Here is a 13,957-nt window from a genome sequence, read left to right as displayed (position 1 = left end):
AACTGAAGCAGGTTCTTTGTTTAATCCCTGGTCACATTACAAATTTGTCTGGATATCCGGTCAAGTGGAAAATACTAGAATCATAGAATTTTGCAGCACAGCATGCGGCCCTTTGGCCCATTGTGTCTGTGCCACCCATCAAATACCTATCCATTCTAATTCCATTTTCCAGCACTTGGTCCATAGCTTTGTATGCTATGGCATTTCAATGCATGTCTAAAATTCTTAATTGTTGAGAGCTTTTGCCTCTACACCCTTTCATGCAGTGAGTTCCAGATTCCCACCACCCTCTGGGAGAAAAAGCTTTCCATTCTAAATCTTTTGTCCCTTGCCTTAAATCTATGCCACTTGATTATTGTCTGCTCTACCAAGGGGAAAAGTTCCTTCCTATCTATCCTACTTACATCCCTCAGAATTTTGTCCATCCCCATCCGGTCCCCCCTCAGCCTTCCCTGCTTTAAGGAAAACAATCCCAGCCTCTCTTTATAGCTGAAACGCTCCAGCCCAGGCACCTTCCTGGTGAATCTCCACTGCGCTCTTTCTAGCACAATCATATCCTTTCTGTAATGTGGCAACAGAACCGCACACCAGCTGTGGCCTAACCAACATTTTATACACCTCCGTCACAACTACCCTGCTGTTATATTCTTGCCTCAGTTAATAAAGGCAAGAAATTCATGTGTCTTCTTAACCACCTCACCTACCTGTCCCGCTACCTTCAGGGATCTATGGACATGCACCTCATGGTCCTTTTGGTCCTCTGTACTTGCTCTGGAAGCAACAGTAATTTGAGACTTGGAGGTCGAAAAAAGTTTTAAAAAAGTCAAAAAAACTTCAAAAATCAGGCATGGCACTCTTCCAAATAATTCAGCCCACAAGTTATTCCTGAATAAGAAAAGTGATTCAAGTCAGTTTATTAGGGAGTAGGGTGGGGAGGTGAAGGGTGCAGGGAAATAGCGTTATCAATATTCCTCTGGAAATGAATACCAATTGAAAAAGGCACAGATCTTTCACCTTCTGGCAGGCATCCCAACACCAGTGTATATGTCACAGGGAAGGTACCATCCCATATATCTGTAGCTATGGAATTCAGAACACAGAAATCTCCCGGACTAGTTTTTATCAGTTTGTCCTGCAAGACCCACGGTGGATGGATCCATTTAATCATTGGAGAGACCCTGCGTTTGTCTCCCCACAGTGGAGAATATCTCCCCCTGGTTAAGTCAGAGAGCAGAAGAGACTGACATGAGATACTTGGCAGCCAGCAGCAGGATGTCAATTATCCTCATTGTTGCCCCCGAGCCCACTGCAATTTAGTGGTGGCTCAGGGACTAAATAGAAATTGCACAGGTCTCCTGCACCCCCAGAAGGTAGCCCAGCAACTCTTGCCAGGTATGTCAGTGGTGTGTTGGGAAAGATCTGTGCCTGGTCAAGGGATCCAGCATCAGGTGGAAGGGTGGCCATTGAAAGCTATGTCTTGTCCTTGTTTCTGATGCCTCCCCGCACACCACCCCCCCCCCCACCACCCCGCACCGTCCCATTCCGATCCAACCTTTACTCACCTGTGACTTGGGGTCCCTCTGTGGTCCTGGACCTTGGGTGAGTGCAGCGCTCCTACAGCAATGACAAGACTGCTTGAGACTTCCACTGCCATTGTGGGGAAAGCCCAATGGTAAAGGCACCTGTTCGGGTACACTGAGGGAGAATTTAGCATGACCAATGCGCCTAACCAGCATGCCTTCCGGACTGTGGGAGGAAACTGGAGTACCTGGAGGAAACCCACGCAGACATGGGGAGAATGTGCAGACTCCGCACAGACAGTGACCCAAACCATGAACCAGGTTTCCATCCTCATGGAACTGATGGGGCTTCCCTGCTGCTTCCTTGACTGGTGGATGATCTTCCATGTACTGTCCTTTATTTGGCTGTGATACTTTCATCATGATGCATTCCACCTTGCCTTCACAATCTGATGACCCTGCAAATCATGAACAGAGTGTATTGGGAGATCAAGATTACCCTCTGCAGCCATGGTTGTTAGAAGCTGCCACATAGCAACAGAATGTATGATCAGATCTATGCTACTATTGAATTACTGTGGAGGATGTCACAGCACAATTGGATTAACAGCCCCAATTTTAAACTAGGTTGGAAATTGGGAGGCACAGGACTGAAATGGGTGGTAAATTGTGAGCTCCTCCCTACTCATTTATATACGCCTATTTTGTTCTGCTGTTGGATCCTTAAACCTTATGGCTTCAAAGATTTTCCATATTTCACTCATTGAAAAATGTGAGAAATTAGTGTCTCCTGAAATGCAATCATGTTTATCTATCCAGTACTTTTTTTGAGTTTTCCATCTGCTCTCACTGGCTGGTCCCCCACATTCAACCTTCTCTAAATTTCAGTCAGCTCGAGCTCTGTTTACCATGTCTTACTCTGAACCATCTTGTTCACTAACAATTCTGTGCTCACTCATGCACATTGACTTTGATCATGCCTTGATTTTAAAGTTCTCATCTTTGTTTCCACATTTCTCTTGGCCTTATATCCTGCCTAATTCTGTAATCTACTCCAATTGTACAACTCTGAGATATCTCCAATTCTGAACTCATGACCATCCCTGATTTTAAACATTTCTCCATTGGCAGCCATGCTTCCAGTTACCTAAGCACTGGAATTCCCTTCCTGAAACTTCCCATCTCTTTGTTTCTCTCTCAACCTTTTAAGATGCTCCAAGAAACCTATCTGTTCAATCAAGCTTATGGTCACCTCCCCAAATATATCCTAAGTTTAAGTTTATTTATTTATTAGTGTCACAAGTAGGCTTACATTAACACTACAATGAAATTACTGTTAAAATTCCCAAGGCGCCACACTCTGGCACCTGTTCAGGTACACTGAGGGAGAATTTAGCATGGCCAATGCACCTAACCAGCACGCCTTCCAGACTGAGAGGAAACCGGAGCGCCCAGAGGAAACTCACGCAGACATGGGGAGAATGTGCAGATTCCACACAGACGATGACCCAAACCAGGAATTGAACCCGGGTACCTAGTGCTGTGAGGCAGCACTGCTAAATGCTGTGACACCGTGGTGCCAAATTGTGTTAGGAAACACTTCTACAAACACCTTGTGATGCTTTATTGCATTAAATACAAGTTGTTGTTAATCATGTTTCTGCTGGCTATTGTTAAACATGATAAGACTTATGAAACTTGTCTTCAGTGCTATCTGCTATCTCCTACCTGTGTGAAATGTAGTTCTGGTCCTAGGGCAGCGTAGGGGTACAGTGGTTAGCACTGCTGCCTCACAGCACCAGGGATCCGGGTTCAATTCCGGTCTTGGGTGACTGTGTGGAGTTTGCACATTCTCCCTGTGTCTGCATGAGTTTCCTCTGGATGCTCCGGTTTCTTCCCACAGACCAAAGGTGTGTAGGTTAGGTGGATTAGCCTTGATAAATGTGTGAAGTTACAAGGATAGGATGGAGTGGTGGGCCTGAATAAAATGCTCTGTCAGATAGTTGGTGCAGATTTGATGGACCAAATGGCTTCCTCCACCACTGTAGGGATTCAGTGATTCTATGAGAAGAAAGATTTTTAAGTTTGAGTTATGTTGCCATTTCTGTGTCAATATGAACTGGATTGCAAAAGTGTTAGTGTAAATCAGGAGTCAGGTTAGTGACCTGATTATGCACCATGGGTGGTGTGAGACCATCTCCAGCGTTTTAATTGAATGCCAATTGTGTTTAATTGTGTGCAGATAGTGGACATTAACAATGGATTCACTTGTGTCATTATAGAGTGGCACAGATTGAAACTATGGTTGTTGGGTTAGGAGGTCCTTGCTTATAATGTGTAACTCGGTTTATAAAAGCTTATAAGAGTGCAGAATGATTCATCCCAGTTATATATTTTACCAATTGGCTGTCTGGAATATAATAGAAGAGGACCACTCAGGAAATATCTGCATGTTAATAGCACTGCTGCAGGTTAACAGAAAGCAAGAACTGATTGTCTAACTGGGTGTGTTGATTGCCGTGTTGCAGTGTATAGGTACCAGTACTCCTAAATGTTTTCTGTGACTGAATGTGCTGCCCGTGACACTCCAATAAAACGTGGCTAACTGTCATGTTTAATGCATACATATCGTGAAAAATTAGTAAATCAAGCTAATTCAGGGAAACTGGAAATGTCATTGCATGGTTGTGAACGGCAGTATTTTGTTACTGTCACACTGCCTGAAAAGTGATTTCTTCCCATTCCTTTATAGAGATTCTAATCTGTTCTTAGTTCAAACGTTTCAAAATCAGGTGATGGAAAGATAGCTGAATTATCCTTGATTCAGCTACAATAATAACCAAAACTAAAATGATTCTGTTTTGAGGGTAATCAGTGTAATCAGGGTAATCATTAAATATTCTATTAAAGTTTGAACATCATCCAATTAATAACAAAGATTAAAATCATCTGATTTGAAGTGATTTTTCTCACAAAGATGTTTCTTTTTACAGAAGGACTCTGAGCAAACTGAATCCTTGCACCATTCGTTTGTGGTGGTGGTAGCTATTGATTTTGGCACTACTTCGAGTGGATATGCTTACAGCTTCGCTAGGGACCCTGAGTGCATTCACATAATGAGGTAAGTACTGCAATGCAGAGGCACTGCTGATTTTCCAGCTGTTTCTTGGACGATAGCTGTTATACCTCAGAGAATGGGGAGTGTGGTAGATAATGGAAGACTTCCAGGAGGAGTAGGGACTCCACTCATTTAAATATTGAGCAAGATGCTCATGCAGTGTTTCTGCTTTCCAAAAAGGCAATTACATTTGATTGAAATGGATCCTTGTTGATGGGTGTTTGCACACATTAGACACTGCGGGGCCACAGAAACATGATTTTTTGCAACACATGTCCTTCCCATTTTTAAAACCTACATATTTAGAAAATAAAATCTAGAAAATGAAAACTGTAATATGCAAATTATTTTTCTTTACAATGGGTGGAATTCCCCTCAAAAAATTCTGTGTTGAATTTGTGTGAAAACTAGAGAAATTCACACTTTTTTCATTGGGAGCTCACACTAGAACCTCCCACATTCTGTGCAATGCAGAGGCCACCAGTGTGGATATTATTAGATTTCAGGGGCAGGGCCCATTCCTGCCCAGGAGGCTGAAACCAGCGTGCCTTTGAACTGTTAGCCTCCTGTTTGCTGGCCAGCTTGATCACTCTCCAGCCAGTCCAGGACCCCTGTAGTGCTGCATCCCCATTCCCCACTGTCTGATCGCAGCACCCCCGATCACTCCTGGGCCAGCCTCAGCCTCTTTTCACACCCCCGTCTTGTCCAGGACCGCCCCAACCTTCAGCAAACCCCCCCTCCACAGTGCAGACTCCTCCCCAGTAGAACCCCATCCCCAGCCTGCCCCGATCGCTGGCCTCCCTCCTGTCCCCATTGATCCCAATGGCAGAGTGACAATGGGAGTTCCTGTGCCCACTGATTTGTCCCACAGACCCTACCCCATTGGCATTGCCCCATGCCAGAGGGCACAGCTGGCACTGCCAGCATGCTAATGCCGGGGGGCACGCCCCACCACCCAATCCCTTGGGGTGTCCCAATTGCTCCCCCACTTCACTCCAGTGGGGTCTGGCCGCTAGCTCTCCCTTAGTGGTGAGCTTCTGTAATTCCTGCTGGAGTGAAACACTCTGTGTGGGAGATGCGAGTGGGCCCGGAGAATTCAGTCCCGAGCCTGCTAAGTAGCATTTCAATAGTATGCTAAATACTATTTAAATACTGATCCTACCTCCTGACTGATTTCTGCATGGTACAGACGCCACTGGAAACCTGGCCCTGGGAGACGCAAGCACGGCGTGAATGCTCGTGGGAATCCTACGAATCGGCCAATGCTCGATTTTTCCCAGCCCGCTGCACCAAACAATTATTTTGTAAATTGAGTTTGTGTCTTTATATGCCCTATTTGTGAACTGAAATCCCACTCACCTGTTTGTGAACTGAAATCCCACTCACCTGGTGAAGGAGCAGTGCTGCAAAAGCTAGTGGTTTTTGCCACCAAATAAACCTGTTGGACTTTAACCTGGTGTTGTGAGACTTCTTACCTGTGTTTACTCCAGTCCAACGCCAGCATCTCCATATCATATGCAGAGTTCCAGAACTGTCTCCAAATAGGCTCCACACCCCACCCCCCACCTGGTTTTTAATGATATTCACAGTTGTGACCTCTGCAGTGCACAGAGTGGGGAGATTCGGTCTGAAGTTGCACTGAAACAGTTGTGATCGAAACCAGTTTTCTCACCAATTCAGGATTTTTGGGAGAATCAGCCCCATACATTTCCATCAACTCGCTGCTTCTTTTGCAATTTATGCTGAACATTCTGGGAGCAATGTCTGTGGACAGGGTTCAGGGTTCAGGTGTGGTTTGCACCTGATGAGCAGTGATCCCAGAGCAACTACCCCATTTGTTGGCTTCTTTGTCTTGTTTATCACATCTTACTAGGAATTTTAATACCTCTGTCAACTAAACAGTGCCATCAGTCATGCTGCTGCCAATTTCTGCATTTTGTTATGTATGTTAGGGTGAGGGTTGACAATGTTAATCATTGAAGCACTTTTCATTCTGGACATCAAGCTCATCTAGTCAGAAACAGCAGCTAAATGCATGATAAAACACCCTCACGCAAACCAGCCTCCCACCCATTGAGTCTTTCTACACTTCCCGCTGCCGTGGAAAGGCAGCCAGCATAATTAACGCACCCCAGACAGTCTCTCTTCCACCTTCTTCCTTTGGGAAAAAGATACAAAAGTCTGAGGTCACCTACCAACTGATTCAAGAACAGCTTCTTCCCTGCTGCGAACAGACTTTTGAATGGACCTACCTTGCATTAAGTTGATCTTTCTCTACACCCTAGCTATGACTGTAACACTATATTCTGCACTCTTTGCTTTTCTTCTTTATGAATGATATACTTTGCTTGTATAGCATGCAAGATGCAATACTTTTCACTGTATACTAATATGTTGACAATAAATCAAATCAAATCCATTCTCATATAGAAAGTCATTACAAACCAGTTTGATTCAGTCGAGTGTGTGGATACGAGAACACATCCTTGTGTTCAAATTCCTTTCTCCATGAGCTCTCCTTCCCCTCACCATCTTTGAAGCCTCACATGTCTTTAGCATAGAAACCACTAGTACTACCTGAGGCAGAGTCAGTCAGGCTGCAAATTGGTTTAAATAAAGAAAGCTGGATTCTAATGACGTTGAGATTGGTGCATCTTCTACCCATCCTGATTTCAGTTTGAGGACTTCTTTGGTGCTTGGTCTTGGCTTCTCCCAGGAATTCTGCCAGATATGCACAACAATATCAAGGCCTTTATAGAGCAAATATTGGTGCCATTGTGAGCTAGAAGTGGGACCCCATCTCCCTGAACAAATCAAACAGCAATTGCTCCCAGAGAGAGAGAGAGAGATTGCCAGTAGATTTTGTGACTGCCTGCAGAAGCTAACTGTGAAAAGTTACCAAAAGTCTTCAAATCAGCTGGTCAGTGGATGCCAGTGTCTGACACTTAAGCCTTCCATCTGCTCCTCTGGTGCGTTGTGCCACCACTGCTGCATATAGTGGTCCCTATTAAAGTAATAATGCCATCCTCTGAGATTTGGCACATTTTCATTGAGGCCAAAGCTTACTGTGCATCACCAGAATGTGTTCCTATGTTTCAAAAATCCATTACTGTTCTATTCTTTTGATTCCACACAAATGAGGAATACAGTTGGCACATGGAAATTAACTGAATGACAAGCAAGCAAAGGAAATGAGTACACCATACATTTGAGGCCACGTGTTTTTTTGGCGCTTAACATCTTAAAAAAAGAGTGCCCCCACGTATCCTCAATATCCACTGACCCAGTATACACTATGTATAAAATCAATAGACCATTGGCAAGTCTTTGAAATGCTCCTGAAAATGATGCAGTAAGTAGAGACTTTAAAATCCCATTTGAAAAAAGTGCTCATCTTATAGTCTCATCAAAAATATCAATCACAGCCATTCATTGTATCAATGAATAAAGATGTAATCCTCTTAATACTTCATAACCGTGTGCAAATAAAGGGCATTATAAACCTACATCAAAGAAACAAAATCTTAATGCAACTTCACAAAAGCATCAATCAAATAAATTAAGTTCTTCCCTTTAAGTTATGTAAACAGATGCCTTGCTGAGTTGAGCCTATTAGCCATCATTGGAAATCAGCCAAACAGTCATGATGAGGCCATCTGGAGAAATAGATGTCTGGCCGTCTGTTCCGGATGCTTCTGTGGATACAGTTAATAGATGTCCTCATTATGAATGCTTGGCTGAACTCGAAGACTGACCAGTAGATTCAGTGCCATGGGCAATATTGAGACAGCTTGAAGAAGAGTGCTAGATTTTATTTGATTCACACCTTTTATGATTCGTAGTGAGTTTTTCTTTCTCTAATGTGATTTTTCAAGGCCTATTCATTGCTTTAAAAGGCAAGTGTTCAGTATGTGGAAATATGAAAAGGGCATTGTGGATATGAGGGGTCAGAGGGGATGGATGGTGGTGTGAGAGCAGAGGGCAGGGTGGCCTTACAACCTTGTAGAGAACTGGGCTGAAGGTACTAGAGAACCAAAGTGGGCTTTCGCACCAGCCCTCCTCAACATCGGCATGATTCCATCACAACCTTGGGATTGCCAAGAGAGGCACAGACTGGAATTTTGCTTGCCCGCATCTCTCAGAGATGAAAATATAGTGGGAATGAAAGAACATGGCGAGCCTGGATCAAAAAGTCAGGAAAGATCAGGACTCATGATTCCCGATGCTGAGTGGAAGATCTGGTCCTCCATAAGTCCTAATTCGAGCTTTTTTTTTGTCTGTTGAATAAAATGATGATGTACAATATTACAGAGGTTATTCTGGTGAAAAGGTTAACAGGTGCTAAATGATGCTATGAAAATAAAACACTTCTGTTTGAAAGTTTTGATTTACTTTCGGGTGACATGGTGACAGTGGTTAGCATTGCTGCCTCACTCAGCGCCAGGGACCCAGGTTTGATTCCAACTTTAAGTAACCTCCTGTGTGGAGCTTGCTCATTCTCCTCATGCCTGCGTGGGTTTTCTCTGGATGCTCCAGTTTCTTCCCACACTCCAAAGATGTGCAGGTTTGATGGATTATCCATGCTAAATTGCCCTTTAATGTCCAAAGATGTGTAAATTAGGTGTATTAGCCATGGTAAATATGCGGGGTTGCAGGGTTAGGGGGGGAGCAGGTGGGCTTGGGTAAGGTGCTGAATTATTGCAGACTCGATGGGCTGAATGGCCTCCTTCTGCATTGTAGGGATTCTTTGCCCAGGAGGCACTTTGCACCAAACGTGGGGAAAAACTGATATTTCAGCTAAAGACCCCACCTTGGTCAACTCAGAAGCAGTGGAAAGGAACATCAAAAATTATCTTCAATGCTGCAATGAAGCCGATTCTTAGTGTTGGCTTTTCATGCAAAAAGATGTTGGCTTGATACCGGTTCTAAGATGAGTTTGACCTTCATTTGCCATCACAGAGTAATTCTTTGTGTTCTACTGCACTCAGATGTTCAGTGGTGCCTATAAGAAGTACATAATGTACTTGTTATGAACTTTGAAAAGACTTGTATTTTGATGGGAGATATTTCCTGCAGTTTTTTTGTCCTTGCTCGCTTTGTTGGGGTTAGTATGACCTTTTTGCAAGGATGATCTGCAGTTATCATGGAAAAATACAGTGAATTGCTGAACCTTATCCCCACACCACTTGTAAAAATTCTGGAAAGTCCCTGCAATGTTATGCGATAAAATCAGAATTTGTTCTCTTTAACAGCATCTGGACAGGAGCTTTGAATTACTCTTCCAGTGTCTCTTTGGCTGCATCTCGTACTGGTAGATGTGAGCAACCACATCTCAAAACTTAATTGCCCACTTAAGGACCTAAATTAGCTCACTGGTAAGCAGGCTGCCCACTGGTATCACTGCATTGGAACAGAGGCAGATTAAAAAGGTGAGGAGGCTGCCTGCTGGACTTAACAAAACCTCCCCTGCCTTCATACCCACTGCAGAGCACTAAATGGAATCCTATGTCACTGTCTCCTACCCCTCTCTATTTTTTAATTCTCCAAAGATGTGTGATTGGCCATGCTAAATTGCCAGAAATTTACTGCCCTGCCTGCCATGGGAATCAGAGTGGGCGAGAGGTGGACAATAGGGTGGGTTGACCTTGGGTGGAATTTTATGATTTTGGGACAAGTGAGGCCATAAAATCCCACCCCTATTGCCAGGGGGATTATCAGGGTAAATACGTGCGGTTACAAGGATATGGCCTGGGTTGTCACCGCAGGCTCGATGGGCTGAATGGCCTCTTTTTGCACTGTTGGGATTGTACGACATTTTAAACTCTTCACTTTGATCAAGAATTTGATCATCTGTTTTAATATCTCTTGTGTGACTTGGTCTCTTGGTGACTTTAGTAACCCACTTGGGACGTGCCTTAAGATGTTTTACTATGTTAAAGGTGCTTTATGAATGCAAATTCCTGTGGCCCAAATGCAGGGACCTACCTTTGAATGTCAGTCAGGCAGCTTGCAAGCTCCAGCTGAATGATGCTAGATTGTTAGAGTAGATTAGGCCTCCCAAAACACCACCTGGACAGTCTGCTTGCCCATTCTGCCAACACCACTCCACCCCCTCCTTTTGATTTTAAGGCAGTCAAGTATACTACGTGTTTCCTGTACATGTTTTCTGTCTGAAGTTCAAATCTACTTCTGAATATTTAAGTTTATGAACTTCTTGGAAATGCAACTTTAAACATTAAACAAGCATTAATCATTTCTGAGTCATTATGTGATATTGTAATGTTAGAAACCAGTTGTTTAAATATTTATATAAAATTAGATGTAAGGGGCCAGATGTTGAATGTGGTTTACAAAAACTGGGGTATTTGTTTAGATACAATTGGCCAGAAGTTGAATATTTTCATATCTAATGTTTGCTCCTGTTGAGATTTATTTCAGACATGTATATTCAATGTGATATTGTAAATAGTTGTGTGAATGCATCTAATTGACAAAACTAAATCATTATTTGTGATCTGTGTTCCTTTTACGCAGGTAAGAAAGTCAATGAAGAATGTGGTGCAGACAATCAATCTGGCATTTTAGTCAATGGGATATCAGATATCAGAACAACCCTGGTTACATTTAAGTAACTTATAACCATAATGAGATAAAGAACAATACATCATAGGAATAGGCCCTTCAGCCCACTAAACCTGTGCCAATACAAGGTTTCTATCCTTCTGATAGACACATGAACAGGAGGCAATCAAGATACATCTTGAACGTTGCTAACATGTCTGCTTTCACCAGCTCCACTGGCACCCACCACCTTCTGTGAAAATCTTGCCCTGCACGTCTCCCCTAAACTTACCACCTCTCACCTTAAACCTGTGCCTTCTTGAAGTTGACCCTTCCAATCTTGGAAAAAACCTCTGACTACCCACTCGGTCTATGCCTGTCATAATTTTGTGGACTTCTATCAGGTTGCCCTGTCAGCTGTTGTCTTTCCGGTGAAAACAATCCAAGTTTATCCAACCTCTCTTCATACCTAACACCCTCCAGACCAGGCAACAGCCTTCTTTCTATGAGTCAGTATGATGCAGCTGTTAGAGACATCTGGGTACACTGCAGCCATCTCTTTCATGTTTCATTCACTGCTGCATGTGAGGCTGGAAGCTATGTCGTTGAACCAGAAACTTACAAACGTATCCCGTGTTAAACAAACAGGTCAGCAAAGGGCTACAGCAATAAGAAGGAGGAAAATCTGCTACAGGTCATTGAGAGTTCAAACAGGAAAGGGTGGGAATGGATCCTGAGGGAATGAGTCACAACAAGGAATATTTCTTTTCTTTCACTTTGGGATTGTGTTCTTTTACGGTAACGCTTCTCTACTTGAATTTTAGTGTAACATTTGTCACCACAGCAACCTGAAGGCAGCATTTTAAAAAGATATAAAGCACAGGAATTGATCTGTATTTTATATTTATTCCACAACCGCCATCACTATCAATCCATTTTTCTCATGGCTTTCCACAAAGCGTACATTTCTGTTCGTTGATTCTCAAATTGTGCAAACTTCCCTCAGTTGCGACAGTAGTCAAACTTCAAAAGTGCCTATTCGGCTACAAAGCCTTTGAAACACCTTGGGGACGTGGAAGATGCTATGTAAATGCAGGTTTTCTTTTTGCTTTTTTTTAAGCCTTTCATTTCTCTTCTGTAGAATGTCTAATTTCAAAAGTTGCCATTTTCATTTCTTTCTCGACCCAGAGAATACTGCCTCCACATGAGAATAAAAACCACATTGTCCAGTTCATTCATTCAAGGTGTATCGGAAAGTATTCCTGCGTGTCTGACTGCTTAAGCAAAAACATGAACATAAATAGATAAAAGCTTTTAATTTAACCCAGATTGATTTCTATTGTTCTGCAAATGGAAACTCGGTATTCATAATCCAATAGAAGAATTTATTTACAGAGAATATTTTTGGAGCTGTCAACCAAAATGTACAAATAATTTACCTCATTATCTGCTTTAAAATTAATTATGGTAACCGACTGCTGAGGTGCTTTTTGCTCATTTAGGTAAATTTGGGGGAAGGTTAATTACAACAATATTAGGTAGGAACTGAAAAAAGCAGATTGGGGGCAGATGTTTGAGGGCAAATCAACATCTGGCATGTGGGAGGCTTTCAAATGTAAGTTGATAGGAATTCAGGACTGGCACATTCCTGTAAGGATGAAGGATAAGTATGGCAAGTTTTGAGAACCTTGGATAACGAGAGATATTGTGAGCCTCGTCAAAAAGAAAAAGGAAGCATTTGTCAAGGCTGGGAGGCTGGGAACACACAAAGCAAGTGCAGAATACAAGGAAAGTAGGCCGAAATTTAAGCAAGGACTAAGGAAGGCTAAAAGGGAACCCAAAAATCATTGGCTAGCAAGATTAAAGAAAATCCCAAAGCTCCTTATACATATATAAGGAGCAAGAGGGTAGCCAGGGAGAGGGTTAGCCCACTCAAGGACAGGGGAGGGAATCTATGCCAGAGGAAATGGGTGAGGTATTAAATGACTACTTTGCGTCAGTTTTCACCAAAGAGAAGGACTTTGTGGATGATGTGTCTGGGGAAAGGTGTGTAGATGGTTTGAGTGATGTTGAGATCAAAAAGGAGGAGGTATTGGGGGTTTTGAAAAACATTAAGGTAGGCAAGTCCCCAGGGCATGATGGTATATACCCCAGAATACTAAGGGAGGAAATTGCTAGGGCCTTGAGAGAAGACTTTGTACTCTCACTGACTATAGGGGAGGCATGATGTGGGTATGCAGGCGTTGGACTGGCGTAAACACAGTAAAAAGTCTGACAACACCAGGTTTTAGTCCAACCGATTTATTTGATAATACTCACAAGCTTTCGAGGTTTCCCTCTTCGTCAGGTGAATGGAGAGTTCCGGCCTCAGACAGAGTATATAAAGCACAGACAGTTTAGAGATTACTGATTAGAATGCGAATCCTTACACCTAACCTGCTGTTCAAGACCTGAAGTGGCTGACAATGTGAGTGGAAGGAGCACTGATCACAGGTTAAAGAGATGTGTATTGTCTCCAGACAGTACAGTAAGTGAGGTTTTGCAAACCCAGGCAAGTCACGGGGGTTACAGATAGTGCGACATGAACCCAAGATCCCTGTTGAGACCGTCCTCATGTGTGCGGAACTTGGCTATCAGTCTCTGTTCAGCGACTCTGCGCTGTCGTGTGTCGTGAAGGCCGCCTTGGAGAATGCTTACCCGAAGGTCAGAGGCTGAATGCCTGACGAAGAGGGAAGCCTCGAAAGCTTGTGAGTATTAT

At 43.2% G+C, this 13,957-nt stretch overlaps 1 protein-coding gene across 2 annotated transcripts in view; it reads left to right on the top strand.

The window, feature by feature from the left end:
- Positions 1–13,957, top strand: part of hspa12a (heat shock protein 12A) — a 130,934-nt gene that overhangs the window by 58,931 nt on the left and 58,046 nt on the right. For both annotated transcript variants that reach the window (XM_080205835.1, XM_080205833.1), the window contains exon 3: positions 4,514–4,641. In XM_080205835.1, coding sequence (XP_080061961.1) covers positions 4,514–4,641 — 128 coding nt within the window. The remainder of the gene's footprint in view (positions 1–4,513; positions 4,642–13,957) is intronic.

The sequence above is a fragment of the Carcharhinus amblyrhynchos genome, chromosome 17 (assembly GCF_965287045.1).
Source record: "Carcharhinus amblyrhynchos chromosome 17, sCarAmb.v2.hapA, whole genome shotgun sequence".
Taxonomy (NCBI): domain Eukaryota; kingdom Metazoa; phylum Chordata; class Chondrichthyes; order Carcharhiniformes; family Carcharhinidae; genus Carcharhinus; species Carcharhinus amblyrhynchos.
The sequence above is the reverse complement of the archived record's forward strand: the minus strand, read 5'-3'. Positions and strand labels throughout refer to the sequence as shown.